This window comes from Mirounga angustirostris, unplaced genomic scaffold (assembly GCF_029215605.1).
Source record: "Mirounga angustirostris isolate CCGP_5_RB_7025 unplaced genomic scaffold, mMirAng1.0.hap1 SCAF_14, whole genome shotgun sequence".
NCBI lineage: Eukaryota > Metazoa > Chordata > Mammalia > Carnivora > Phocidae > Mirounga > Mirounga angustirostris.
In genome coordinates this window covers 76,451,933-76,478,108 of record NW_026991722.1, presented here as the reverse complement: position 1 = coordinate 76,478,108, position 26,176 = coordinate 76,451,933, and the positions used below count along the sequence as shown (strand labels likewise).

The 26,176-nt window shown below is 40.9% G+C and overlaps 1 protein-coding gene across 5 annotated transcripts in view; it reads left to right on the top strand.

The window, feature by feature from the left end:
* The first annotated feature begins 211 nt into the window (after positions 1 to 211).
* HECTD4 (HECT domain E3 ubiquitin protein ligase 4) overlaps positions 212 to 26,176 on the top strand; it is a 192,843-nt gene continuing 166,878 nt past the window's right edge. For 4 of the 5 annotated variants that reach the window (XM_045887621.3, XM_045887620.3, XM_045887619.3 and 1 more), the window contains exon 1: positions 212 to 586. In XM_045887621.3, coding sequence (XP_045743577.2) covers positions 410 to 586 — 177 coding nt within the window. In that variant the 5' untranslated portion in view covers positions 212 to 409. Of the gene's footprint in view, positions 587 to 797; positions 1,288 to 26,176 lie in introns of those variants that run through there. The other variant, XM_045887616.3, reaches the window with a different exon arrangement.

The following is a 26,176-nucleotide window of genomic DNA, read 5'->3' as shown; positions in this document are numbered from 1 at the left end:
CAAGACCGAGTGAAAGGCAGGGCAGAGGTCCAGCAGACCGATTAGCCCCGGGCCGCCCTGGGTGGGCGGGGCCAAGTGGCTGGGCGGAGCCTGTATTGTCCGCTCCGCGGGGCATGCCGGGAGCCCCGCCCCCAACATGGCGTCTCACTGACAGTTGGCTGCTGAGCGGCAGAGGCGGGTCCTGCTCCTCGGCGGCGGCGGTGGTGGCGGGGCCGGGGTCTCAGGGGCCGGGGGTGGGGGGATGGCGGCTCGGACCGCCTAGGGCGGAGCTGCACAGGCGAGGCTGCGAGCGGGGCGCTGCAGGCGGGCGCGGCGGCTGCTGCTATGGACTGGTGATCGCGGCGTCTCCTGCTCGCGTCTCCCCCGGGCCGGGCGGCTGCTCCTCACCGTCAACCCCTCAGCCGGGGCCATGGGCTCGTCTGCGGCCGCGGCAGCTGCGGCGGCGGCGGCCGCGGACTCGGCGCAGTGGCTCTCAGTGAAGGAGGAGACCATCTTCCTGCACGACGGGCTGATCCGGGTCACCGACCTGGCCGAGCTGCCCAGCGAGATCCTCGGGGCCCCGGAGGCCGCCGACACCGACTTGGAGGTGAGCGAGGCTGCTCCCCGGCGTCTGCCAGCAGATTAGCCCACCCGCCCCGCATCCCCGGGGTCGGGCCATCCCATTTCTGCCTCACCCCCGCCCCGAGACCCCCCCGAAGACTGCCCCGGCAGGTGTGTGGGCGCGGGGAGGACAGGTGGGGGGCCTCGGCTGCAGGTCCGCAGCCCGCCCGCCTCCCTGTCTCCTCGGGGCCTCAAGCCCGCCGGGTATTGCATTTGTGGTTTCCTTCTGAGCGTTCTGACACCCGGCATTTTATTAGACTATCACCCGGCACGGCCTTCACGCCCTGGAAGAGCCACCGTCGCCTCCCAGGCTCTGTCTCCCGTCTCCCATGGACCTCCTGGACTCACTTCCAGGGCACACCCAGGTTGCTTAGCTTTGGGGGCATTTTAATATTAACGCTGTATACCTCCCCCTTTCTTACTCCCAGTTCTATGTTGATTTTTCTTTCCCCCGGGGGAGGGTATTGGCAGCTGTCGATCCGTGATGGGCAATCCAGCAACTTCTCTGTGTCGTGCCTCGGATTGACACGGGCCTTTGTCAGGGAAGCGGGCAGTGTGGACAGCGAGGGTGATGCTACAGGGGCCCTCCGTGCGCTCTCCGCAAAGGGTCACGGGCGCTTTAGGCCTCAAGGCCTTTTTCGTGAGCTCGGGGGTCTCCGAGAAGCAGAAGCTCAGGAACTGTGGCAGGTGCAAAAGGAAATCTCCGTTTTTGTGTTGCTGCTGGGTTTGGGGGCAGAAGGAAACCAAATATGCTGGGTTGATGAGAACTTTCCACCGACTTCACTTGGTTTCGTGTTTGCCCAGAGGTGGGAATACTGGCGGTATCATTTCATCGAGGCCAGCCGATGCTGACGCTGCACCCCCTCCACTTCGTGGGGTGATATTTTGATGTGTATGTAGCACGGGGTGTCATGAAATTCTTGCTGTCGCAAGGAGGACTCTCTGGGGTAGGGCGCAGAGAGGATGGCCTGTCTTCTGGCTAAAAACGGAATGCGAAGAATCTTTCGTGTTTTGCGGTTTTGCATGCACTTGGGCTTTCAAAACAAGGAACGTTTATAGAAATGTATTAAAACCCATCACTGTGTGTTTCTGGAAACGGTAGTGATCAGATCGCGTTGGCCAAGATGTTTGGGTGTGCTTGAGATGTGAATGCGTTCCACTGTGTTTTGTGTCTGGATTTGAGGTTGAGGTTGCAGCATTCCCATTGTGAACTCTTAACTGACTTATTTTACAGTCTGGCCACCGAAAAGGGAAGATGCCAGTTGATAGGGGATTCCTAACATAGGATTATGGTTTTCTTGTGTCTCATTTGGGCCTATTCTAGAAAAAGCAAGTGTCTGAGTGTCTTACCAGCTTGAAAGCTCAAAGGGTATTATGCTATGATGGTGGAATCTTTTTATTTAATTGACTTTGTTGAATGTGAAATGTGGGAAGTGGATGCTCTTTGTTTCTTAGAGACTAAGTTCACAGACCCTAAAATTTTGTATGTATGTAATATATTTACTTTTAGGATTAAAAAGGTAGGAGTAGTTAAAAATACCTGAGCTCTTAGGTTGGCTTTCCTAAGATGTTTACTGCATAAATGTATTGAGTATTTGTCAGCTCTTTCCACAGAAGAATGATCTTAAAGAAAACCTCCCTGGCTTGGTAGATTTTTAAAAACTCTTGAAGAAAATGTATGTTCTGACCTTTCAGAAACCAGTATGTGTATGGGTAATAAATATGACTGTCAGTGGTGAAGAACTTTTTTCATTTTTTTCCATATGTTATATAGGCTATATTGTATCAGTAGAAATGGATAGCTAAGAATGTTTTGTGGCTGTTAGATTTATGTTTGCAAGGGTGTATTCACATTTAGTTATTTAATAATAATATTGATTAAGTATATCCTGTGTGTCAGACATCATCTTACTAAGTTCCTAAAAGGATCCGAGTAGCTAACTACTGTTACCTATTGTAACAACTATAAATATTGCACCCATTGTGCAGATGAGGCAAGCAAAATGCAGAGTTAAGTATGTGACTTGCTCAAGATCACACACAGAGAGCCTGGACATTAACCCAAGTCTATTGGTCCCTAACACGTCTCCTTCTGATCATAATATCCTCCTTGCATGTATGATACTCATATTTGTAATTATCTAAAATTTCGTAACTGACTAAAGATAGGGTAATAAACAGGTATTTTTATGTCCTTTCTAGTATTCTTTTTCATGTTTGAGGAAGATTAGAGGTTCATCAGCTTTTTAATTTATTTATTTGTGTTTATTTATTTATTTTTGCTTTTTCATTATATCTGCATTTTTCTTTGATTTTTAAAAATTTTACTATGTTATATTAGTCACCATACAGTACATCATTAGTTTTTGATGTGGTGATCCATGATTCATTGTTTTTGAATAACACCCAGTCATCAGCTTTTTTAAAAAACTAACTTTTGAGGGGTGCCTGGGTGGCTCAGTCGTTAAGCGTCTGCCTTCGGCTCAGGTCATGATCCTGGCGTCCCAGGATGGAGCCCCGCATCGGGCTCCCTGCTCAGCTGGGAGTCTGCTTCTCCCTCTCCCACTCCCCCTGCTCATGTTCTCTCTCTCTCTCTCTCTCTCTCCCTCTCTCTCAAATAAATAAATAAAATCTTTAAAATAAATAAATAAATAACTGTTGAAATGCTGCCACCCCTATGAGGTACATTCTTCTAAGCCTCTCCTTCCAGTGGACATCTGGCTAACCAATGGCCATTTTTTCATAGTGTTTTCTAGTTAGATAGAATCCTTCAGTTGACAGTTTTGGATTAGGACAAATTTGGATTAAGCTGACTAATTTATGATTGACAACCTTAATGCCTAAGTGTGCACTAACTGCAGTAGAGTCTCAGAATTTTAGAGCAAGAAGGGGCCTTGGAGATAATCACTTTCCTCATTTGAGAGAGAAGTTGTCTGAGATCAGGAGAGGTTATGACTCGGTAGTGAAGCTAGTTATGGCAGGACAGACGACTAGATCCTGGCTTTCCTGCCTTTGAATTCCAGTGTTCTTTTCACTTTGTAAGTGCTGCTCAAAGTTAAATGTCAATTTGAAAAAAGAACCCATCCTACGAAGTGGATCAACATTGACTTAGCATTTTAATTTAAGCACTAGCACAGCATTTGAATTAAAAATTTTCTTCCTAGTGAATTTTAAACAGAAGTGTTTTTTTTAAAGTTTATTTATTTATTTATTTTAGTAATCTCTACACCCAAGGTTGGGTTTGAACTCATGACCCTGAGGTCAAGAATCACATGCTCCTCTGACTGAGCAGCCAAGCCCTTCAGAATTTATTTATTTATTTATTTATTTATTTATTTATTTATTTAAAGATTTTATTTATTTGACAGAGAGAGAGAGAGAGACAGCGAGAGAGGGAACACAAGCAGGGGGAGTGGGAGAGGCAGAAGCAGGCTTCCAGCAGAGCAGGGAGCCTGGTGCAGGGCTTGATCCCAGGACTCTGGGATCATGACCTGAGCCGAAGGCAGACGCTTACCAACTGAGCCACCCAGGCGCCCCAAGAATTTATTTATTTTTTAAATCAATAAATAGTGTGTAATCAAATTTCTTCAACAAGTATTTGTGGAATTCAGAAGCGGGCAGGCCCCACTGTCCTGGGCATTGAGGACGCAGCAGAGGATACAATAAAATCTTTGTCTTAAAAAAAAAATTTATTTTAGTGGAAGGATATAGACAATAACAAATAATCAAATACGTATTAGGTATATATGTATATGTAATACCTCAAATGATAAGTGCTGGGGAGGCAAGTATAGCTGGGTAGGAGGAATGGGGTGTGATGGTGGGGAAGAGTTCCCTTTTATGTAGGATGGGCAGGAAAGGAGAGCACAGAATGGCACTTGAGCAGAGCCTGAAGGAGGTGAGAGGGTACCATATGGCTGCTGGGGAAAGTACATCCTAGACAGAGGACAGCAAGAGCCAAGTCCCTCAGAGGGAAGCATCCTTAGCATCCTTAGTTTGGAGCTCTGAGCCCAGTAAGCCAAGGGGAAGAGGATGATGATAGATGATGGGGTGTAGGGGATGTCCATCAAGTAAAGCTGGTAGATAAGGACTTTGAATGCATTAGAAATGCAGAATGAGGTTTTTTCTTGGTGTTTAAAATAGCTACCTGGGGGCGCCTGGGTGGCTCAGTTGTTAAGCGTCTGCCTTCAGCTCAGGTCATGATCCCAGGGTCCTGGGATCGAGCCCCGCATCGGGCTCTCTGCTCGGCCGGAAGCCTGCTTCTCCCTCTCCCACTCCCCCTGCTTGTGTTCTCTCTGTGAAATAAATAAATAAAGTCTTAAAAAAAAAAAAGAGCGTAAAATAGCTACCTGTATTTATTTTAATTTCATGTTGTTGGCAGAAAGTGAAAGTATGTAGGAAATTATTTTTTAAGTGTGAAATAAATATAAATTTAAGAGAAATTTAAAAAAACTTAAAAATGACAACTCAAATATTGCATTTTACATTACATTTCATAGAACATTAGTCTTTTTTTTTTTTAAGGGAATTTACAAGAAAAAATAGCTTATTTGTGGAAGTTCTAAAAGGTTTCTGCTTCCTATCTCATTTTTTTTTTTACAAACTCTAGTGGGGACAGGCCTTGCACATATGGATGTTGACAGAGAAGCTAATTGACTTGCCCAAATTGGCCAAGATATTTTGTTTCCTACAGTTTAGATTAATTTTGAACTAAGACATTTCAGTTAATGTTTCTTATTTTCCATTGTGTTTTTTTTTATAAGAACCCACCCCATCCCCACACGCTCACACCAATGCAAAAGACTTGAACATGAAAACAACAACAACAAAAAGACTTGAACATGAATGTTCATGACAGCTTTATTTGTGCTTGCCAAAAACTGGAAACAATCTAAAGGTCCATCAACAGGTGAATGGATAAACAAGTATGATTTATGCTGAGTGGAAGAAACTAGACAAACAGGAATACATATTGTAAGATTTCACTTATATGAAATTCCAGAAAATGCAAACTAATTGATAGTGACAGGAAGCAGATCAGTGGTTGCCTGGGGATGAAGGTTGACTGGAAGGGATGGGAAAAGTACTTGAGGAAACTTTTTGGGTGATGGCTTATGTTCCCTGTTTTGACTGTGGTGATGGTTTCATAGTTGTATATATACGTATGTCAAACCTCATCAAATTGTACATTTTAAATATGTGCAGTTTATTGTATCCCTGTTCTATCTCATTAAAACAAATGAACAAACCCCTTGCAAGCCCAGAATGCTTTACTGATACTGTTTATGAAATGAAAAAAGGCTCAGGATGGTTTTTTTGTTGTTGTTTATTATTTGTTGTTTTGCTATGTAAGGGAAGGAGTTGATCAACTGGAATAAGTTAAGGTTTTGAATACTTAGGACACATTCAGATGAAACCTTTGAGATGATAATTTAGATTTATAAATGTTAATCTATTCTCCTAGGAGGATACCACCAGCCAGTTTATCCTTTGGTCAGATTCCTTAGGAAGCGGTTTATATACTTTTATAGAATTCCAAATTCTGGGGCGCCTGGGTGGCTCAGTTGTTAAGTGTCTGCCTTCGGCTCGGGTCTCATCCCAGGGTCCTGGGATCGAGCCCCACATTGAGCCCCACATCGAGCCCCACATCGGGCTCCCTGCTCCACGGGAAGCCTGCTTCTCCCCTCCCCACTCTGCCTGCTTGTGTTCGCTCTCTCGCTGTGTCTCTCTCTGTCAAATAAATAAATAAAAATCTTTAAAAAAAAAAAGAATTCCAAATTCTAAATTTGGAAGAGGTAATGAATAAATGAATAAAACTACTTTTGCTTGCGAGTAAAGTTAATTACATTGTAATTAATGAGCACTGGAAGAAGAGTCGCTGAATCTTCGTGCAGGATTCTGTGAGCTTGGACAAATGGCTCAACCAGCTCTCAGGTTTGGCTGGCTAGCTATAAAGTTAGAATGAAGTACCTTATGACTGTGGGAGGCAGTATTTGCCTAGAGGTCAAAGTCAGGTTTAAAGAATCAGATTGGGACTGAAATTCTAGCTCTGCCTTGTACTAGCTGTGTGACTTTGGGCAAGTTCCATACCTTTAGTAATCCCTGGTTTCTTCTTCCACTGCAACTTCTTTGTCATCATTGTCCCCACCTCTACTTACCGCCATGACTACAGCGTCAGCACGTTGTGTGCCAGGCTCTGTGCTAAGCACTTCACATGCATTATCTCATTCAACCCTCACAAAAACCTTATAAGGTTGTTACTATGGTTATCCTTACTTTACAAATAAGGAGACTGTGGCACAGAAGTGAAGTACCTTGACAAAGATCATACAATTAGTAGCAAAGCTGAGAGTGAAATAGATCTGTCCAACTCTAGCCCAGGGTCCAGGCTCGAAAATTATGTTAGACGCTTCATCATCTGTAATAGGGGAGTAATAATAGGGTTAATGTAAGGATTAAATAAGGAGGGATGTGATTATGTACTTACAGTGTGTATGGACTGTCTTTATAAGGTGCTACGTTGCTGGAAAGTTGTTTTTAGCATATTCAGTCAGCTGCCCATTGTATATGAAAGCAAAACTGTGCCATCGACAGAATTTTTTTTTCTCTTGTAGTGGATAGTGGAGATAGTAGGGTGTGTGTGTGTGTGTGATCCTTCTGGAATTTTCTTCCTTCCCAATTTGTTTGCAGTATGGCTAGGCAGATGAGATAATAGTCTTCATTTCAGTTTTCCTCCAATTGTGTCTAAGGTTTTGCTAAATAAATCAGTTTTGATTATTATCTGTCTTCTTGGCTTCCATATTGACTGTCACAAAATACCACCTGTTGGCCCAGGCTACTGGGTGGATTGTCATGCACCTGTTCTTTCCTAAGTAATAAGGTACCTGTGGTGATAATTATGAAAGGCTTGTCAAGTCCTGAAAGGGCCCCATGCTCTGTCCTCCCTCCCCCTCTTTCCATCTTGTTTTACAATGGTGCTTGTGGGATGAACACAAGGAGCATAGTGTGCTTTGTAAGATGTTTAGTCAATAGTTGTAGACAAATGTAAATAACAGCAGGTGATCAACTATGGGACAAATGCATGGTTACTTCAAAAGGATAGAAGACTGCAGATATTGTATAACTATTACTTTGATCCTGCATTTTTAAACACAATTTATGTATCCATTAAAATATTTTTTAGGGGCACCTGGGTGGCTCAGTCATTAAGCGTCTGCCTTCAGCTCAGGTCATGATCCTAGGGTCCTAGGATCAAGCCCCACATCCTCGGCGGGAAGCCTGCTTCTCCCTCTCCCACTCCCCTTGCTTGTGTTCCCTCTCTCGCTGTCTCTCTCTGTCAAATAAATAAGTAAAGTCTTTTAAAAATTAAAATAAAATATTTTTTAATTTTAATTTTTATCCATTAAAAAGTTTTAAAACAAATACATGAATATATCTTTATAAAAAGTGGAAAAACAGATGAAACTGAAATGCCTTTTGCACACCGTCCCTAATCCTGGTCTCCATCCACTTCTCACCACTGTTAAATCAGTGCTCAAATTTTTAATGTATTCTTTAAGATCATTTTTTAAAAAAAGATTTTATTTTTAAGCAATCTCTATACCCGAGGTGGGGCTTGAACCCATAACCCCAGGATCAAGAGTTGCATGCTCTACCAACTGAGCCTGCCAGGTGCCCCAAGGTCATTTTTGAATGTGTACTTTTATGTGTATTTGTGTGCATATATGCTTTTTTTTTTTTTTCTGTCTCTTAGGAAAGATGTGATGCTAGACATATATTTTCATAATTTTTTAAAGTCAATTATATGTTTTGATCTTCCTGTGTCTCCATATACAGATCTACCATATTTTTTTTAAGTCCTGCATGGGACTCCAGAAATACTAGCTTATTTAGCCATTCCCTGAGTGATGGGTGTCTTAGTTTCCTGTTGCTATGCTAACAAATCGTCACACACTTAATGGCTTAAAATGACACAAATTTATTCCTATATTTACTCTTATGTTTGTGGAAACTGGAAGTCTAAAATGAGTCAGTCTCACTGGGCTAAAGTCGGCTGCTGGCAGGTCTGGTTCCTTCTGCAGGTTCTAGGGGAGAATCTATTCCCTGGCCTTGTTCACAGCTTCTAGTGCTCCTTCCTCCATCTTCAGAGTGTATGGCTTTGGTCTCAGATCTGTCATCACATGTCTTCTCCTCTGACTGGCTCCTCCAGCATCCCTTTTGTAAGGACCCTTGTGAGTACCCTGTCTCCCTCCGCCTCCCCCCCCCCCCCCCCCCCCGGATAATCCAGGCTCATCTCCCCATGTCAAGATCCTTAATTTAATCACTTCTGCAAAGTCCTTTTTGCCATCCAAGGTCACATTTACAGGTCCTGGGATTAGGACTTAAATATCTGGTTGGGGGGTGCATTATTCAGGCTGCCACAATGGGTATTTTGGTTGTTTTCAGTTTTTCACTATTTTTGAAAAAGATTTTATTTATTTATTTATTTGAGAGAGAAAGATAGAGTGGGCGGGGAGGAGCAGAGGGAGAGGGACAAGTAGACCCTGCGCTAGGTGCAGAACCTGATGGGGGCCTGGATTCTGTGATCCTGAGATCATGACCTGAGCCAAAACCAAGAGTCAGACACTTCAACAGACCGAGCCACCCAGGCCCCCCTTCAATTTTTCACTATTAAAACCGGTCCTTCAGTGCATACCCTTGCATGCCTTGTGCACATGTTGGAATATTTCTCTAGAGCAGTTCCCGAGAGGCAGAATTGCTGGGTCATAGGTGACCATTTTAAATTTTAATAGATATTGCCAAATTGCTCTCTAAAGTAACCATATTAGTTTATACTCCCAAGTAACAGTGTTTGGTAGGACCTCTTTTCCTTACACCCTCATAGAGATTATTTTAGAACTCATGGATTTGCTTAATTTTATCATTTGCTTAAGGCAATGGCTTTCACTCCAAAAGAGGAAGCCACTAGATGTAGTTGGGTACCTGGAAATACAGGCTGGACCACGGTCAGCTGAAAGAAGCCAGAGTGTTCTGTTAGTGCTGCCTAGCTCTTATCACTTCACTTCAGAGGACCTTTCTTGCAGCTTGATCTTCTTTGCTCCTGACATATACTCATTTTGGTCTGTAATCCAGTTAATACAGACCATGTCCATATTTAGGCAGGAGAGAGCAGCTTCTTATTCTGATGGTCTGGGGATGCTGCCAGACTCGAGCTGTGCCAGGGAGCTGCCCACTCTGGGAAGAGACACACTGGCCCCGGAAGTGTGTTCAGAGTGCATGGTAGTTGTTAGGCAGACTGTTTAGACACAGACTGTCTTAAAATTTTCTCTCTTATATGCCAGTATAAAGGGTAATTCTACATTTCTTTTTAACCTCTATGAAAAATGACATTAAGTTGATTGTATTTTTATGTTATGCAGAACTTTTTTGCTTATAAAGAAGTAATACACAGCTGTTGTAGAAAATAGAGAAAACACCTATTGTGTAAGAGAAAAAATATTCTTTGATTGTACCATCCAGAAATAGTTATATTAATTAATTAGTTTTTTACTGTTTCCTTCAGTTCATATTTTTATATATAAACAAAATTGAGATTATATGCTATATACAGATTTTATCCTTTAATCACTTATTTGGAGCAATTTTGTCAAATTAGATTTAAAAACATAATTTATTTTATTCATTTTATTTTTTTAAGTAATCTCTACACCCAGCATGGGGCTTGAACTCACAACCCTGTGATTAAGAGTCACATGCTCAGGGTGCCTGGAGGCTCAGTCAGTTGAGCTTTCGACTCATGATCCTAGGGCCCTGGGATCGAGCCCCACATCAGGCTCCCTGCTCAACAGGGAGCCTGCTTCTCCCTTTCCCACTCCCCCTGCCTGTGCTCTTTCTCTATCAAATAAATAAATAAAATCTTAAAAAAAAAAAAAAAAAGAGTCATATGCTCTATCAACTGAGCCAGCCAGGCGCCCCTGAAAACATAATTTTTAATGGCTGCGTAGTAATTTATGGATGTATTATAATTGTCTTGTTGTATCTTACTGTTTTTTCCTCACATCTGCTATTTTTTTAAATAACCCTAAGATCAAGAGTTGCATGCTCTACTTACTGACTGAGTGAGCCAGCTAGGCACCCCACATCTGCTATTTTATTTTATTTTTTTTAAAGATTTATTTATTTATTTTAGAGACAGTGCAAGCGGGGGAGGAGGGAGTGAGGAGGGGAGGACGAGAGGAAGGCGAAGATAAGCAGATTTCCCGCTGAGTGGGGAGCCTGACCTGGGGCTTGATCCCAGGACTCTGAGATCATGACCTAAGCCGAAATCAAGAGTCAGATGCTCAACCGAGTGAGCCACCCAGGCACCTCCACATCTGCTATTTTAAAGATAATTTCAGTTTAGAGGAGGCCAAAACATTTTTTTTTCAAAGATTTTATTTATTTATTTGACAGAGAGAGACACAGTGAGAGAGGGAACACAAGCAGGGGGAGTAGGAGAGGGAGAAGCAGGCTTCCCGCCGAGCAGGGAGCCCGATGCGATGCGGGGCTCATGCAATGCGGGGCTCGATCCCAGGACCCTGGGATCATGACCTGAACCGAAGGCAGACACTTAACGACTGAGCCACCCAGGCGCCCCAGAGGCCAAAACATTTTTAATGTTTAACGTTATTTGTTTAATAAAATTTTGTAAATTTTATATTTGTAGTGGTTATTAAAGTGTGTGTTTCTGCGATCCATTACTACTGACAGTTTATAACTTAAGGGGATTTTTATCTTGCTGTATGATTCCTCTCCTGATAATGTTGAATATTTCTGAGGAGCTTTGAGTTTATAAAGTGCTATTAAGTAGAATTGTAGAATAATTAACGTTCCATGATGGGACACTTGGGGTGGACACACTTGAATCCCTCGTGTTTCTACTGAAACCTGCAGTTGGCTGAATTACTAGGTCATAGCACAGTTTGTAGCAACTTTAGATTAACGATAAGGAGATGCGTAATTTGCAAACCATTTTATGCAAATCATAGGTTTAGTAATTCTAATAACTACAGAAGCATCATTCAGTAGTGGTTTTATACCAACAAAATATTAACGTTCAGCTTGTATTTGTAATGAATCTTTTCTGTGTTTACTGTATTTGCCTTGTGCTTTATAGTTTGCATTACTGATTACAAACGAACAAAGATTAATATAATAGATATAACTACAGGGCAGCCTAGAAAATCTGGATCTCCTATCTCTGTTCATATGTTTGCTTTTCTTACTGTTGAAATAAAATAATTAAGAATGTTAAAGGACAATCTGTGTCAACATATTTTCATCAAAACAGTAGTACATAATAGAAGAATGACCTTCTTTATTTCTTGATTCTGATTCCTTTCTGATCATCTAGTCGTGGTGTAGCTGAATGACAACTACTGGTTTATTTAATCTAGAAAGGAGCAATATGGGTGGAAAGGTAAAAATATACATGTGGAACTTTGGAGGAAGCATGTTTTGAGCTTATAATAAAGGAGTTTCCTTTCCTTTAGGGGTTCTGAACCTGAAAATAGAATCCAGACACCATCTATAGAATTCAGGGGATCTGTGAGCTAGAGTGGGGAAAATTTTATCTTCATTTACTCATACCTTAGATGAAATTCAGCATTTCCTTCAATTATGAATATAGTAGAATCCTAGTAGTACTGGCAGAACCTGTGACTTTGTACAACCAGTTGAAATCATAGAAATTTTCTTTCTTTCTTTTTTTTTTTTTAAAGATTTTATTTATTTATTTGACAGAGAGAGAGATAACAAGAGCAGGAACACAAGCAAGGGGAATGGGAGAGGGAGAAGCAGGCTTCCCGCGGAGCAGGGAGCCAGATGTGATGCGGGGCTTGATCCTAGGACCCTGGGACCATGACCTGAACTGAAGGCAGACGCCCAATTACTGAGCCACCCAGGCGCCCCTGAAATCATAGATATTTTCATGTCATATTGTAGATGTTGGACATATCTTGAAGTATTGTTTATGCTCACCATCACTTAGAAATTATGGTAAATAATGGATCTTGTTATTCAATATAGTGAGAATGAAGCTCCTCTATTGATAGCACAAGTAGAGCATTTTGGTAACTGTATTTCAGTGTACTGTAATTGGAGTTTATAATCCCAGGTATTTTATTTTACACATTTACAAATGTTATCTGAGAAGAGTCGACAGGCTTCATCAAAAGCAAATGAAGGGCCCCTGAGATAGCCTTTCTTTCTCCCAGCATCTCTCCTATTTTAGTTCAAGTTTGCTGAAGACCAGCATAGTTTGCAATTTTCTGAAATAAAAGTGACCACATTTTTTTTTAAAGATTTATTTATTTATTTATTTGATAGAGACACAGTAAGAGAAGGAACACAAGCAGGGGGGCCAGTGGGAGAGGGTGAAGCAGCCTTCCCACTGAGCAAAGAGCCCATTGTGGGACTTGATCCCAGGATCTCGGGTCCATGACCCGAGCCGAAGGCAGACGCTTAATGACTGACCCACCCAGGTGCCCCAGGGAAGCTGTTTTTTAAGACAATAAAATATCCACTAAAAAATGACAGGAAATTATTTTGAAATAGAACAGTTTTTTTCCCCCACCAGATAATTTGGATTTTTCCCATGTCTGGGGAGAATGTTTGCCAACTGAAGCTATGTGAATAAAAATTCATTAATATACTTTGTATCAGGATCTTCCATTGCTAATAAAGAGCCATTTTATTTTATTTTATTTTAAAGATTATTTATTTGATAGAGAGAGACAGCGAGAGAGAGAACACAAGCAGGGTAAGTGGGAGAGAGAGAAGCAGGCTTCCCGCCGAGCAAGGAGCCCTATGCGGGGCTCAATCCCAGGTCCCTGGGATCATGACCTGAGCCGAAGGCAGACGCTTAACGACTGAGCCACCCAGGCACCCCTAAAGAGCCATTTTAAATAGGTGGCCACAACCAGTAATAGTTGGTATTCCAGGGGAAACATTTTTAAAATCCTAGATTCATTTTGCTTTCATCTTTCTATAGAGTACAATTATATACTTCTAGTTTCTTTTATTGTTCAAATTGTTATTTTGTGTTTGTATTGTCAAAGTTCAGAAGTTTTACTTAAATAGCCTCCAGAACTGTGTTCTCCAATTGGTAGCAACTACTCACATGTGGCCATTGTGCTCACTTGAAATGTGGCTACTTGGGATTGAAATGTGCTAAAAGTGTAAAATACACATCAGATTCTGAAGACTTCATGTAAAAAAAGAATGTAAAAGATCTCAATATTTTATATTGATTAAATATGGAAATGAAAATATTTTGGATAATGCATTAAGTAAAATATATTATTTAAATTAAAATATATTAAAATCAATTTCATCTCTTTCTTCTTACTTTTTTTTTAAAGATTTTATTTTTAAGTAATCTCTACACCCAATGTGGGACTTGAACTTATATCCTCAAGATCAAGGGTTGCATGCTCTACCGACTGAGCCAGCCGGGCACCCCTTTTTTACCTTTTTATTTTTTATTATCTATCTATCTGAGAGAGAGAGGGAGCTGGTGTGGGGGGAGGGGCAGAGGGGGAGAGAGAATCTTAAGCAGGCTCCATGCCCAGCATAAAGCCCGACCCAGGGCTCCATCTCATGACCCTGAGATTGTCATGACCTGGGCCAAAATCAAGAGTCGAACACTTAACCGACTGAGCCATCCAGGTGCGCCCCCGCACCTTTTTATTACCAATTACCTTTTTAATTGTAGCTCCTGAAAAATATTAAATTCCATATATGTCTAACATATTTCTATTGGACAGCACTTCTTTATACAGAGGTCAGCAAACTGTGGCCCTCAGGGTCATATCTAGCAGTCTGTTTTTATAAATAAAGTTTTATTGAGACAAAACCAGTTCATTAATTTACGTATTGTTTGCCTTCATGCTGCAATGCAGAGTTGAATGGTTGTGACAGAGACCACAAGACCTGCAAATCTTCTGGGGGTTTTCATTTACACTATTTTCATTTCATCCATTCAGTGGTTCTATGAAGCAGTAGAGGAGATATTATTTCAGGAAAAAAGTTTAGAGAAGCCAATGATTTGTCCAAGGTCATGTAATTAGTTAGTGCTAGGGTTAGGACTCTAGTTCTGAGTGATTTTCCACTGTACATCTGCTATTTATTTATTTATTTATTTAAAGATTTTATTTATTTATTTGACAGAGAGAGACACAGCGAGAGAGGGAACACAAGCAGGGGGAGTGGGAGAGGGAGAAGCAGGCTTCCCGCGGAGCAGGGAGCCCGATGCGGGGCTCGATCCCAGGACCCTGGGATCATGACCTGAGCTGAAGGCAGACGCTTAACGACTGAGCCACCCAGGCCGCCCCAATGGCTACTATTTTATTTTATTTTATTTATTTATTTTTAAAGATTTTATTTATTTATTTGAGAGAGAGAGACTGAGAGAGAGAGCACATGAGAGGGGGGAGGGTTGGGAGGGTCAGAGGGAGAAGCAGACTCCCTGCCGAGCAGGGAGCCCGATGCGGGACTCGATCCCGGGACTCCAGGATCATGACCTGAGCCGAAGGCAGTCGCTTAACCAACTGAGCCACCCAGGCGCCCCAATGGCTACTATTTTAAATAAGAGCTACACAGCCAGGCCTACACATGGCTGCCAGAGTAATCTTCCTAAAGCTAACAGTTACGTTACCTCCTTGCCTAAACCTTCAGTGGTTTCCCATTTCCTATGAACTAAAATAATAATTCAAGGTTGCTATGATTTGGTTCCATTCTGCCTTTCCTGCCTTTTAGCTCATTACTCTCTATCCCCCCAGGGACAATATATTTCACAAACTCACTTTCTACATTCTTTCCTACAGTCTTGGCTCATAGGGTTTCATTGCTCTGGGGAGTCCAGACTCCACTTTTGGAACCCTAGTCTTTATCCTTCAAGATGCAGATCAAATGGCACTCCTCCATGAAATTTTCATGATGCATACGGTTAGAAATTGTCACCCTCTCTATTTCTTTTTTTTAATTTAATTTAATTTAATTTATTTATTTGAGAGAGAGAGAGAAGCAGACTCCCTGATGAGCAGGGATCCCGATGTGGGACTCCATCCCAGGACCCTGAGATCATGACCTGAGCCAAAGGCAGACGCCCAACCAACTGAGCCACCCAAGCACCCACCCTCTCTATTTCTTACACTGCCTTATAAAGTTATTTATTTGCATGCTTGATCTCCCTTACTACATTATAATCTCTTGGAGGTTAACCACTTCTTAGTGTACATTATGGTGTACCTACTAACATAGCTCAAACATTAGATGTGGATTGAACTGAATGCTAAAAAGAGCATTTAGAACAAATTTGAAAGGGTGGGATTTAATAAATAATATCATGAGGACATAGGTTCATGGAGAATAAGATAAGAATAGGTAGTTATTTTTGATGAACTAAAGTAGTGTAGGTGAGACTTTAGGAATTTTAATTGCAGTTATGCTTTACACTTTATTTATTTTAAAGATTTTATTTATTTATTTATTTATTTATTTATTTATTTATTTATTTATTTATTTAACAGAGATAGCGTAAGTAGGCAGGTGGCAGACAGAGGGAGAGGGAGAAGCAGGCTCTCCTCCGAGCAGGGAGCCCGATGTGGGGCTCGATCCCAGGACCCTGGGATCATGACCTGAGCCGAAGGCAGCCGCTCAACCGTCTGAGCCACCCAGGCGCCCCTGCTTTACACTTTAGATAAGAGAGAACACATCACAACAGTTGTCATAAATGTTGTTAATGCTGGAATGTGGATAAGCAATATGGCATTAAGACCCTTGATTTTGGGAACGCCTGGGTGGCTCAGTCAGTTAAACGTCTGCCTTTGGCTTGGGTCATGATCTTGGGGTCCTGGGATTGAGTCCCGTGTCGGGCTCCTTGCTCAGTGGGGAAACTGCTTTTCCCTCTGCCTGCCGCTCCCCCTGCTTGTGCTCTTTCTTTCTTTCTGACAAATAAATACATAAAATCTTAAAAAAAACAAAAACAAAAAAACCTTGATTTTGTATAGAGCCTAAGAAATTTTGCATAGAGAATAATGAATTCCTGAGAGCTTTGTGAAAACAGCTAGATTAGATGGAGTTAATCGAAAATACCTTGCTTTGATCATTATTCTAAAAATCCTTATTCGACTGAATTTTTGTTTAACTTGGTTGTTCTATGGTTAGGTAGTGAACTTGAGCACTATTTTTTTAAGATGTTATTTTTAAGTAATCTCTGTATCCAACGTGGGGCTCGAACTCACAACCCCACGATCAAGAGTTGCATGTCCTACTGACTGAGCCAGCCACATGCACTGAACTTGGTATTTATTGTATTTCTTTTGAACATTTCTATGTAGAGGTTTTTTTTTTTCCAGGGATTTCAGTGAAATGTGTCCATTCATCAGCTTTTATGGAATGGCAGTGCCTTGCGGACTGAAACTGTCACAAAGTTATTTTATAGAATTTAGCATAATCAATTACTGATTAGCATGTTAAGGCTGTTAGCATAATTTATTTAAAACATTATAAAGTACTTTAAAATTTTTAAATTAGGGCACCTGGGTGGCTCAGATGGTTAAGCGGCTGCCTTCGGCTCAGGTCATGATCCCAGGGTGCTGGGATCGAGCCCGCATTGGGCTCCCCGCTCAGTGGGGAGCCTGCCCCTCTCTCTCTCTCTCATGAATAAATAAATAAAATCTTTAAAAAAATTTTTTTAAATTAAAATGTTAGAATTTTAGAAAATCTTGGGGCGCCTGGCTGCGTCACTCAGTAGAGCATACGACTCTTGATCTTGGGGTTGTGAGTTTGAGCCCCATATTGGGTGTTGAAATTACATAAAATCTTTGGGATGCCTGGGTGGCTCAGTCAGTTAAGTGTCTGCCTTTAGCTCAGGTCATGATCCCAGGGTCCTGGGATTGAGTCTCACATTAGGCTCCCTGCTCAGCGGGGAGTCTGCTGCTTCTTCTAGCTCTGCCCCCCACCCTGCTCCTGCTCTCTCTCAAATAAATAAAATCTTAAAAAAAAAAAAAAAGAATTTTAGAAAATTTGCAAGATGTAATAAAATGCAAAGAAGAAAATAAAATCACTTATATTACTACCACCTAGAGATAAGTATAGTTCATATTTTCATGTATTGCCCTCCAGACATTTTTGTATGCATGTACACTTACACACAGGCATATTCTAGGCAATTAAGATCATTGTATATACATTTTGTGTCTTGCCCTTTTCACTTAACATTGATGCTATTTGGAGGACATTTCTCCATTTTCAGTATTGTTGAGAACATAGTTTTTAATACCTGCATAGATATTAAAGTCTGCGTGGTATTTCATTATATGGATGTTCAATGATTTATTTACCCAATCCTCTATTTGGATATTTAGTTGAATATTTAGTCAATTCTGTTGAAAAGCTTTAAAAAGTAGAGAAATAGTTTTTTATAGTGAGACTCTTCTCAGTAGGCTACAACACACATACATAACCATCTAAGATTATGCTAAGTCAGAATGTGAGCCTTCAGAACTATGCTCTAACTGTATACAATGATAGCATTGTTTGATCATTTTTATATGCATAAAGTTCTTATTTCCTGTCATGTAATAGAATACATAAGTTATATGTGTAGTCCTTCCTTCAAGAGGTGCTTTATTTAATTAAAAATTTTAGGAAAGCGGGCGCCTGGGTGGCTCAGTTGGTTAAGCGACTGCCTTCAGCTCAGGTCATGATCCCGGAGTCCTGGGATCGAGTCCCACGTCGGGCTCCTGGCTCAGCGGGGAGCCTGTTTCTCCCTCTGACCCTATCCCCTCTCATGCTGTTTCTCTCTCTCTCTCTCTCAAATAAATAAATAAATAAAATCTTAAAAAAAAAAATTTTAGGAAAGCAACATATGGTTCAAGATTTCAAAGGTACAAAAGGAAATTCAGGGAAAGGTCTTCTTCCTAGCCCTGTCTCCCAAGCTGCAGCCAGTGTTACTAGCTGGTCCGTGTCCCCCAGACGTAGATGATGCACATACAAGCCGATGCACAGCAGATCCCTCTCTGACGTAGGCTTCTGCCATGTCCCCTTCTTCCCTTCCCTCTACTGCAGCCACTTTGGCCTTCTGGTGTTCATCATAGATCAGGCTGGCAGGTCCCAAAGGTTCCCTTCCTCAGGGCCTTTGCTTGTCTCTCTGGACAAAATGAGCTTCCATAAGGCAACAGTCCACATAGGTGATAGAGATGGTATTTTTGAAACTTTTAAAGTATGAAATAATCAGAAACTTGCCATATTAGAAAACAAAAACAGCCATATCGCCAAGGGCAGCTTTAACTCTGTTAGCAGACCAGTGGGAGAGCTTTGAAATTACTAAAATAATGAATCCTTTTAGATGCGTAGTTACATACTTAGCACAGTTCCAGAGAGTACAGATAGATACTTCAAGTACCATGTCAAAGGGGACCGAGGACTTTTAGTTCAAAGGTTCTCTGGTTGCAAGGCTATGTGGTAATTCCACATAATTGGGAGGACATACAGTGTTAACTAGAAGAGTGCTCCCAAATTCTGACCCTACAGATTTATCTTTCTCTGAGTTGTTCAGTTTGGTGCGGAAATGTCACCCTTCCTGGTTCTGGAGTTAAACAGGCACTTAAACGATAAATACATATTTTGCACAGGATTGGCTTTTAAAGTGTATAAAGTGCTATATTACATGGCTCTTTCTTTTGCCTGTTGTTTTTAGAATGCGTGTTAACATGTGGGGCCATACAGAATATGGTACCCTTTGGGATTTACAGAAGGATAGTATACTGAGTCAGTGACAGAGAAACTGGAACTGTAAAATGCAGGAGTCTTCAGGGGATGTGTGAATGAGCCTAGAGGTTAACCCTCTAGGCTTTAGCATTGACACATCTCGAAACTTTTAGCCCAACTCTGCCACCTGCCAGAACTTCCATTTCTTGGTTATAAGATATTTAAACCTTTTTTTCATGACTTAGATTTAATGATCACTATGTTTGATTTTCGGAAACTGGTAGGAGAACTCCCACCCTGAATGCTCCCAAGTGAATGCTCTTGCAGTCGGCGTTTCTTCCCTCTTGCTCACCCACATCTCCCCGCTTTGGGAGTTTGCGTCCCAGTTAAATTCTCATTCCTTTCCTCTGAGCTTATTCTCCTGTCTTTTTATCGCCTTTCCTCTTTCAGTCACTCCGTGTGTGTGACAAAAATGGCTGTCATTAGGCAATGAGGATTCTACTTACCAGTCACATCACATATTCAGCATTCAGAGTCATACAGTTGGTGGGGCTGAAAGGATCTTAAGATCACTTAATCCAGCTTTTTTTCAGAGGGCACTGTGTTCCTTTTAGCCTATTGCGGTCAACAGTAAGAGTTGGAGGCTCTTAAAAGTACTTTGGAAAATAAATAGTTTGCATATAGGGCAGTGCTATTCAAAGTGTGGTCTGCATACCATGAACCCGTAATGACAAGGTAAGTACAGAAATTGAGAGTGAAGCATTTAGAAACTTCATAACAGTTTGCCAGACTAATTTTACATTTGTTGAACATAGTAAGACTTGGGATTTGTAGTTTGTGTCTTTTTTTCCCACATTATTTTTGTAGTAACTTTTTTTTATTGTATTTTACAAAAGTTTTGTTCTGCAGTGGGTTAGGAAAAAAAAACCCCAAACCCAGTTCTTTGCCACAGACAGTTTGAGAAGCACTGGTATGGAATAGCTAACGCAGTGTTTGGCACAGAGAAAGCTCTCAAAACCAATAGCTTCCTCGTGTCGTAAAAATTTGCATTTTCTTGGGTAAGGATGCTAGATGTCTGAGTGGCAGGTAGATGACATACTGTTTTATAGAAATGAGGTGATTAAAACTGGTAGTGCTGGTTTTCAAATATAAGCAACTCAGTTTTTTTTTTTCCTTTTTAAACTTAGCCTGTGTTTTGAAGAGAGATTTACACGCAGTAGAAATGTAACACATATTTGCACTGATTCTTGAAGTTACTTTGTAACATTTAATGTGCTAGTGATACCCTCAGCTGTGCAAAGTTGGAGGAACATAAACTCTTTGGTAGCTAGCCATATCCATAAATATTTGAATATATTATATCAGTGTTTATATTTTATCTTCTTGGATAAGAAAAGGGAAAGATGTGTTGAAAAGCACTCAGGTTTTGTCAGTTTTCTCATGTCATGTAGCATTTGGAAAGTACATGGTTGTAATGTTACTTGGCATTCCCATTTTAATACAGTTTTAGAGCCACATACAGTGGCCCTTTCATTTTCAGTAATCCTTGGCTCTTCTTTGGAATTAGAGTAGCTTGTCCTGATTTTTTAATCAAATCAAATGTAGTTGAGCTTATATTTGATACAATAAATATAGACTGTCAAAAGCCATTAGCTGACTGTGGTGTTTACAGGTTTAAGGGACATATTTTTCATACTACTCAAGATCATGAAATTGCCACTCCCTGTTTAAGGATAAAGGTCATTGACTGAGCCAAGTGACTGTCCTGAAATGGTGTCCCTTTAAAAATTCTGTTTAAGGGGCGCCTGGGTGGCTCAGTCGTTAAGCGTCTGCCTTCGGCTCAGGTCATGATCCCAGGGTCCTGGGATCAAGCCCCACATCAGGCTTCCTGCTCTGCAGGAAGCCTGCTTCTCCCTCTCTCGCTTCCCCTGCTTGTGTTCCCTCTCTCGTTGTGTCCCTCTCTGTCAAATAAATAAATAAAATCTTTAAAAATATAAAAATTCTGTTTACAATCCAAGAATCCTTAGAAATGAGGTCCTTTTGACTTACTAGATTTCAATTTGGTGAATTTAGAAAATTATTTGAAAGAGAAATCTGAATGAATTGTTTTTGTTTGGTGATACCATACACCTCTGTGTGATACCATACACATAAGGGGATAAATCTTTATCCTCATAATGAAAAGGAATGGCACATTTTATTTTTTTTAAATCCCATTTGGTACATCCCTAATCTGCTTATTTAGATACAGAATAAATATTTGCTCTGTAGGGCAGGATTCCTTTGTTTTCAGCCTCGTTTTTATTTCTACAAGGCTCAAATTCTTTATAATTTTTTTTAAAACTCTTACACCCAACGTGGGGCTGGAACTCACGACTTGGAGGTCAAGAGTTGCATGCTTTAGCGCGAGCCAGCCAGGCGCCCCAAAGCTTAAATTCTTAATATCTAAGAAGTTTGAAACTGAACCAGGATTTGACGTAACCAGCATATAGCATGGTGGAGAGCAAGTAGTTTTGTAGTGATGACTCAAAATAATAAGTGATTCAAAGTGTTGCTCAAAGTTTTAATAGGAGCATTTGGTTTACATAGCCAGGCTTTCCCCTCTTTCTGTCTCTTAGGAGCCAGGCTGAAGAACTTTAAGAAAAAGAACCACTATTTTTAATCCTGTTGAGTGCATATTACATTTTGGCAAATGCTGGCTGATGAGATTAAAATTACCCTTCGCATTTTAAAAGTTATATTTCTGTAATCACATTAGCAAGCAGGTGGATCCTAGGGGGACAGGAAATGAAGATTCTTTTAGCCAACTTTTCAAAGTTTAGAATTTATTTTGGGATTTTGCTTTGACGCATGAAAGGATCTAGTTGTAGTTTCTTAAAATAACTCCGTTTATCTCTGTTCAGCAGTCATTGTTGAAACCCAAGGAAGAGCCACATTTTGGAAAGTATGAAAGACAAATAAGAAACTGGCACTCTTTTAATGGCATGTTTTTCTGTGAGAGAGATGATGAAAACTACATAGTGTGTGGGTGGTTAATAATTTGAGAGCCTCTTCTCTCAGGTAGCATATTTAGAATTTAGGGAAATAGTACAGGTTTGATGAAATATCCATTAACTTAGAAACGTACCTAGTAAGAATCCCTCACTTGTTCTTAAGTTGCCCCTTGACTGAAATGAAGCCATGGGCTCCTCCTTGGAACTGCAGAGCTGTCAAGATAGCATTGCTAGAGAGGTCAGCATAGTTTTAACCTGGTAATGGTGGCTACTAGTCAGGGGGCTCTCCAGTTGTGTTGTTAGTTCTTATGAAATCCTTCTGCTTATTCCCATAGAGTTGTCATTCTGTTTTGGTCTGGGCTAAGGCAAGGACTTGAAGTGTCCTTGTTACGGGTGTTTGCTAACGTGAAAACAGTGATGCTTCCAGCCTTTTGACAACTGAGTTCTGGTAGGAATTCTGAAGTTTTCTTCCCTGCACATAAGGTCTTATCATGAGCCTTGCATGTTTCTACTGTCGAGTTTTTGAGGATCAATTAGAATTATTCTCTGTGTGTTTAAAACTCAGATTCAGAGTTGAAACAAAAATGTTCTCCTTTGCTTCCTGTGTTTCAAGTGTCTGAATAGAGCAGAGAAAATTCTTGTAACATGGCTGTGTTATGGCCAAATCCCTGGGGGGCTCTGTGTATTTTAGTAGAGATGTCCTGTATGAAGTTCAGCTCTGTACTGGGTTGGATCATGCACCTCCCTCCTTGCTGTCCCTCTCCATCCCTACTTTCTTCTTTATGCCTTAGAAATGTGTTTAATAGCCATGAAGGAGGCAAGGTGATGCTAATGTTTTAATGACTTTTATTTTTTATTTTTTTTTAAAGATTTTATTTATTTATTTGGGAGAGAGAGCATGTGAAGGAGGAGGGTCAGAGGGAGAAGCAGACTCCCCGCTGAGCAGGGAGCCCAGTGTGGGACTCGATCCCAGGACTCCAGGATCATGACCTGAGCTGAAGACAGTCGCCTAACCAACTGAGCCACCCAGGTGCCCCTGTTTTAATGACTTTTAAAGCCAACTTCTCCAACTTGCCTTTATATCTGAGTGATTACAGCTAGTTTTTGTCTGTCTAGGATTTGAAATGTTAATAAAATAGACATGAAACCTTTTCTGAGAAACCTCTAACTTCCTGTCCTCATAGGACTATAATGATAGTTATTTCCTTCTTAGTTTCTAAAATAAATTCACACACAATCCAGTTTGTCTAAAAATAAACCTTCAAACTAATGTTAATATTAGATACATTTTTAGATATGTAAAAGATGCAATTAATCAGAAAATGCTTTATGTGCTTTTTCATACTATAGCCCAGTTTCTTTACTCTGAAGGGGAAATGAAGTTCTGGTCTTCTGAGAAGGCAAAGAAAAATCCAGTTGTATGACAGAAGCAATTTGGTATCATAAACTAGAGAAGTAGAGCTTTCTTCCTTCAAAAACTTCTGCTTCTGAAGGGTTTGCTGTAAAAATTGAGCAGAGCTCTTGGGGTGCCTGGCTGGCTCAGTCGGTAGAGGACAGGATTCTTGATCTCAGAATTGTGAGTTCAAGCCCCACATTGGGTGTAGAGTTTACTTAAAAAAATGAATTGAGGGTGCAGCTGGGTGGCACAGTTGGTTAAGGGTCCAACTCTTGGTTTCTGCTCAGGTTGTGATCTCAGGGTCATGAGATCAAGCCCTGTGTCGGGCTGCACACTCAGCGGGGAGTCAGCTTGAGATTCTCTCTCTCCCTCTCCTGCTTGTAGGTTTTCTTCCTCTCTCTCTCTGAAATAAATCAGTAAATTGAGCAAAGCTGGGGTGGCTCATTTGGTTAGGCTTTTGCATTCAGCTCAGGTCATGATCTTGGGTTCCTGGGATTGAGCCCCATGTCAGGCTTCCCTGCTCAGTGGGGAGTATGCTTTTCCTTCTTCCTCTGCCCCTCCCCCTGCTTGTGCATGCTCTCGCGCGCGCTCTCTCTCTCTCTCTCTCTCTCAAATAAATAAATAAATAATCGTAAAAAAAATAAATTGAGCAAAGCTTTTAGACCACAATAAGGAAAAGCAGAGCTCTTATGTAAAGATACCTCATTTCATGAAGAAATAAAGGATAGAGAAAGATTATCTGGATTAAATAAAAGAAGACAGGAGGCCACAAAGCATGGGCAGAAGGGACAGTACAGCTACCTGGCTTCGCGTTACTGTTGATTAGTTTAGATTCTTATTTATTTAACTGTGCTCTTGGATATTAGAGAGACTGGCAGGTAGGTTAAGTTTCTGTAGCAAGGAACCATCAAAGATTTTTGGTTCTTAGTATTTGATTGCAAGATGTTAAATGTTCCCAAAGTGTGTGTTTTTCTCCCCTTTCTTCTCTTATTACCCATCCTGTTCAAATTTCACAACACAGTCCAAAAAGTGGCACTTTGAATGTATTTCTTATGATTAAGGTGAATCTAAATGAATTTTGTATTGGGGAATTTTATAAACCTACCTCAGACTAGTGGGGAAGAGATAGGTTTCTTGCCCCAAATTGTAGTTGGGCAGCCCAGAGATTTCTGATGCCCATTTCCTATCATCCTTTCCTCCGAGTTTCTCAGTGTTATTCTATCTTACACATTTGAGTGGATGCAAGTAAATAGCAGAAAGAAATGAAGAAGTAAAAGACCAGCTTGAACACAGCCTTACCATAACGTGTAGTTTCTGTGCAAATAGAAACTATATATCTCTATACCATCTACAAACAAAAATAACATCCTCAGCAACTTCACAAAGTAAAATCTGCCCAAAACATATTTTCAAGCTTTTTCTTTTCTGTGTAATCTAATATTCAGTGACAGTAATTCACTTTTCTAACTTTTTTTTTTTTCTTGGATGTTTCTGTTCCAAGCCTCCTGTTTTCAGCTTTTCCATTACTTAGGAGGGCTATGATGAATAATATATTTAAATAGTTGATTTCAGCCCCTCGGTTAGCAAGGGTTGTACATACCTCATGATCTTATTTTGGATTATTTGTTTTCCTTTTTCCGTGTTTTTACCTTTTTTTTTTTTTAAGATTTTATTTATTTATTTGAGAGAGAGAGTGCACAAGAAGAGGGAGGGGAGAGGGAGAAGCAGACTCCCTGCTGAGCAGGTTGCCTGATGCGGGACTCGATCCCGGGACTCCAGGATCATGACCTGAGCCGAAGGCAGTCGCTTAACCAACTGAGCCACCCAGGCGCCCCCGTGATTTTACTTTTAAGGGACCTAATGTGACCCAAACTAAACAGATGTCTTATGTTTATTGATATTATGTCTTATGTTATTTCCTGTCTCCAAGTCATATTGAAACTATGACATACACCCTGATATATTTTAAGAGCTAGGCATTCTGTAAAATAAAACAAAGTTTCTTAATGGAGAACATTCTCAATTTCTTCATAACTGCATGTACATTTGTGAATGAGAGCTGCTCGGTCTTGTCACTACTCAGTGTGGTATGTGTGCTTAATATTTGTCAGATTGAACTAAAGCGCTGATACGTGAGAGAATGGGCATGATAGGCATGTACTTTATTCACATTTCTGCAAGGTAACTACATATGGGTCATTCTGTGATTTCAAGACTAGGAAGGTGAGGAACAGAAAGATTAGTGGCCAAAATGCCTTGGATTAGAATTTCTGCCTCTTAAACACTTTGAGTGGTATTTTATCTGCTAAGACACATGACTGAGTAGGTGCATATGTCCTTAGTAATGGTTATCTTTCTCGCACATTGGCAGAATTGAAGTCAGGCAGTGTAGTGTAAAAACTATAAAAATACTGTTACGAGCTTTCATGATTTA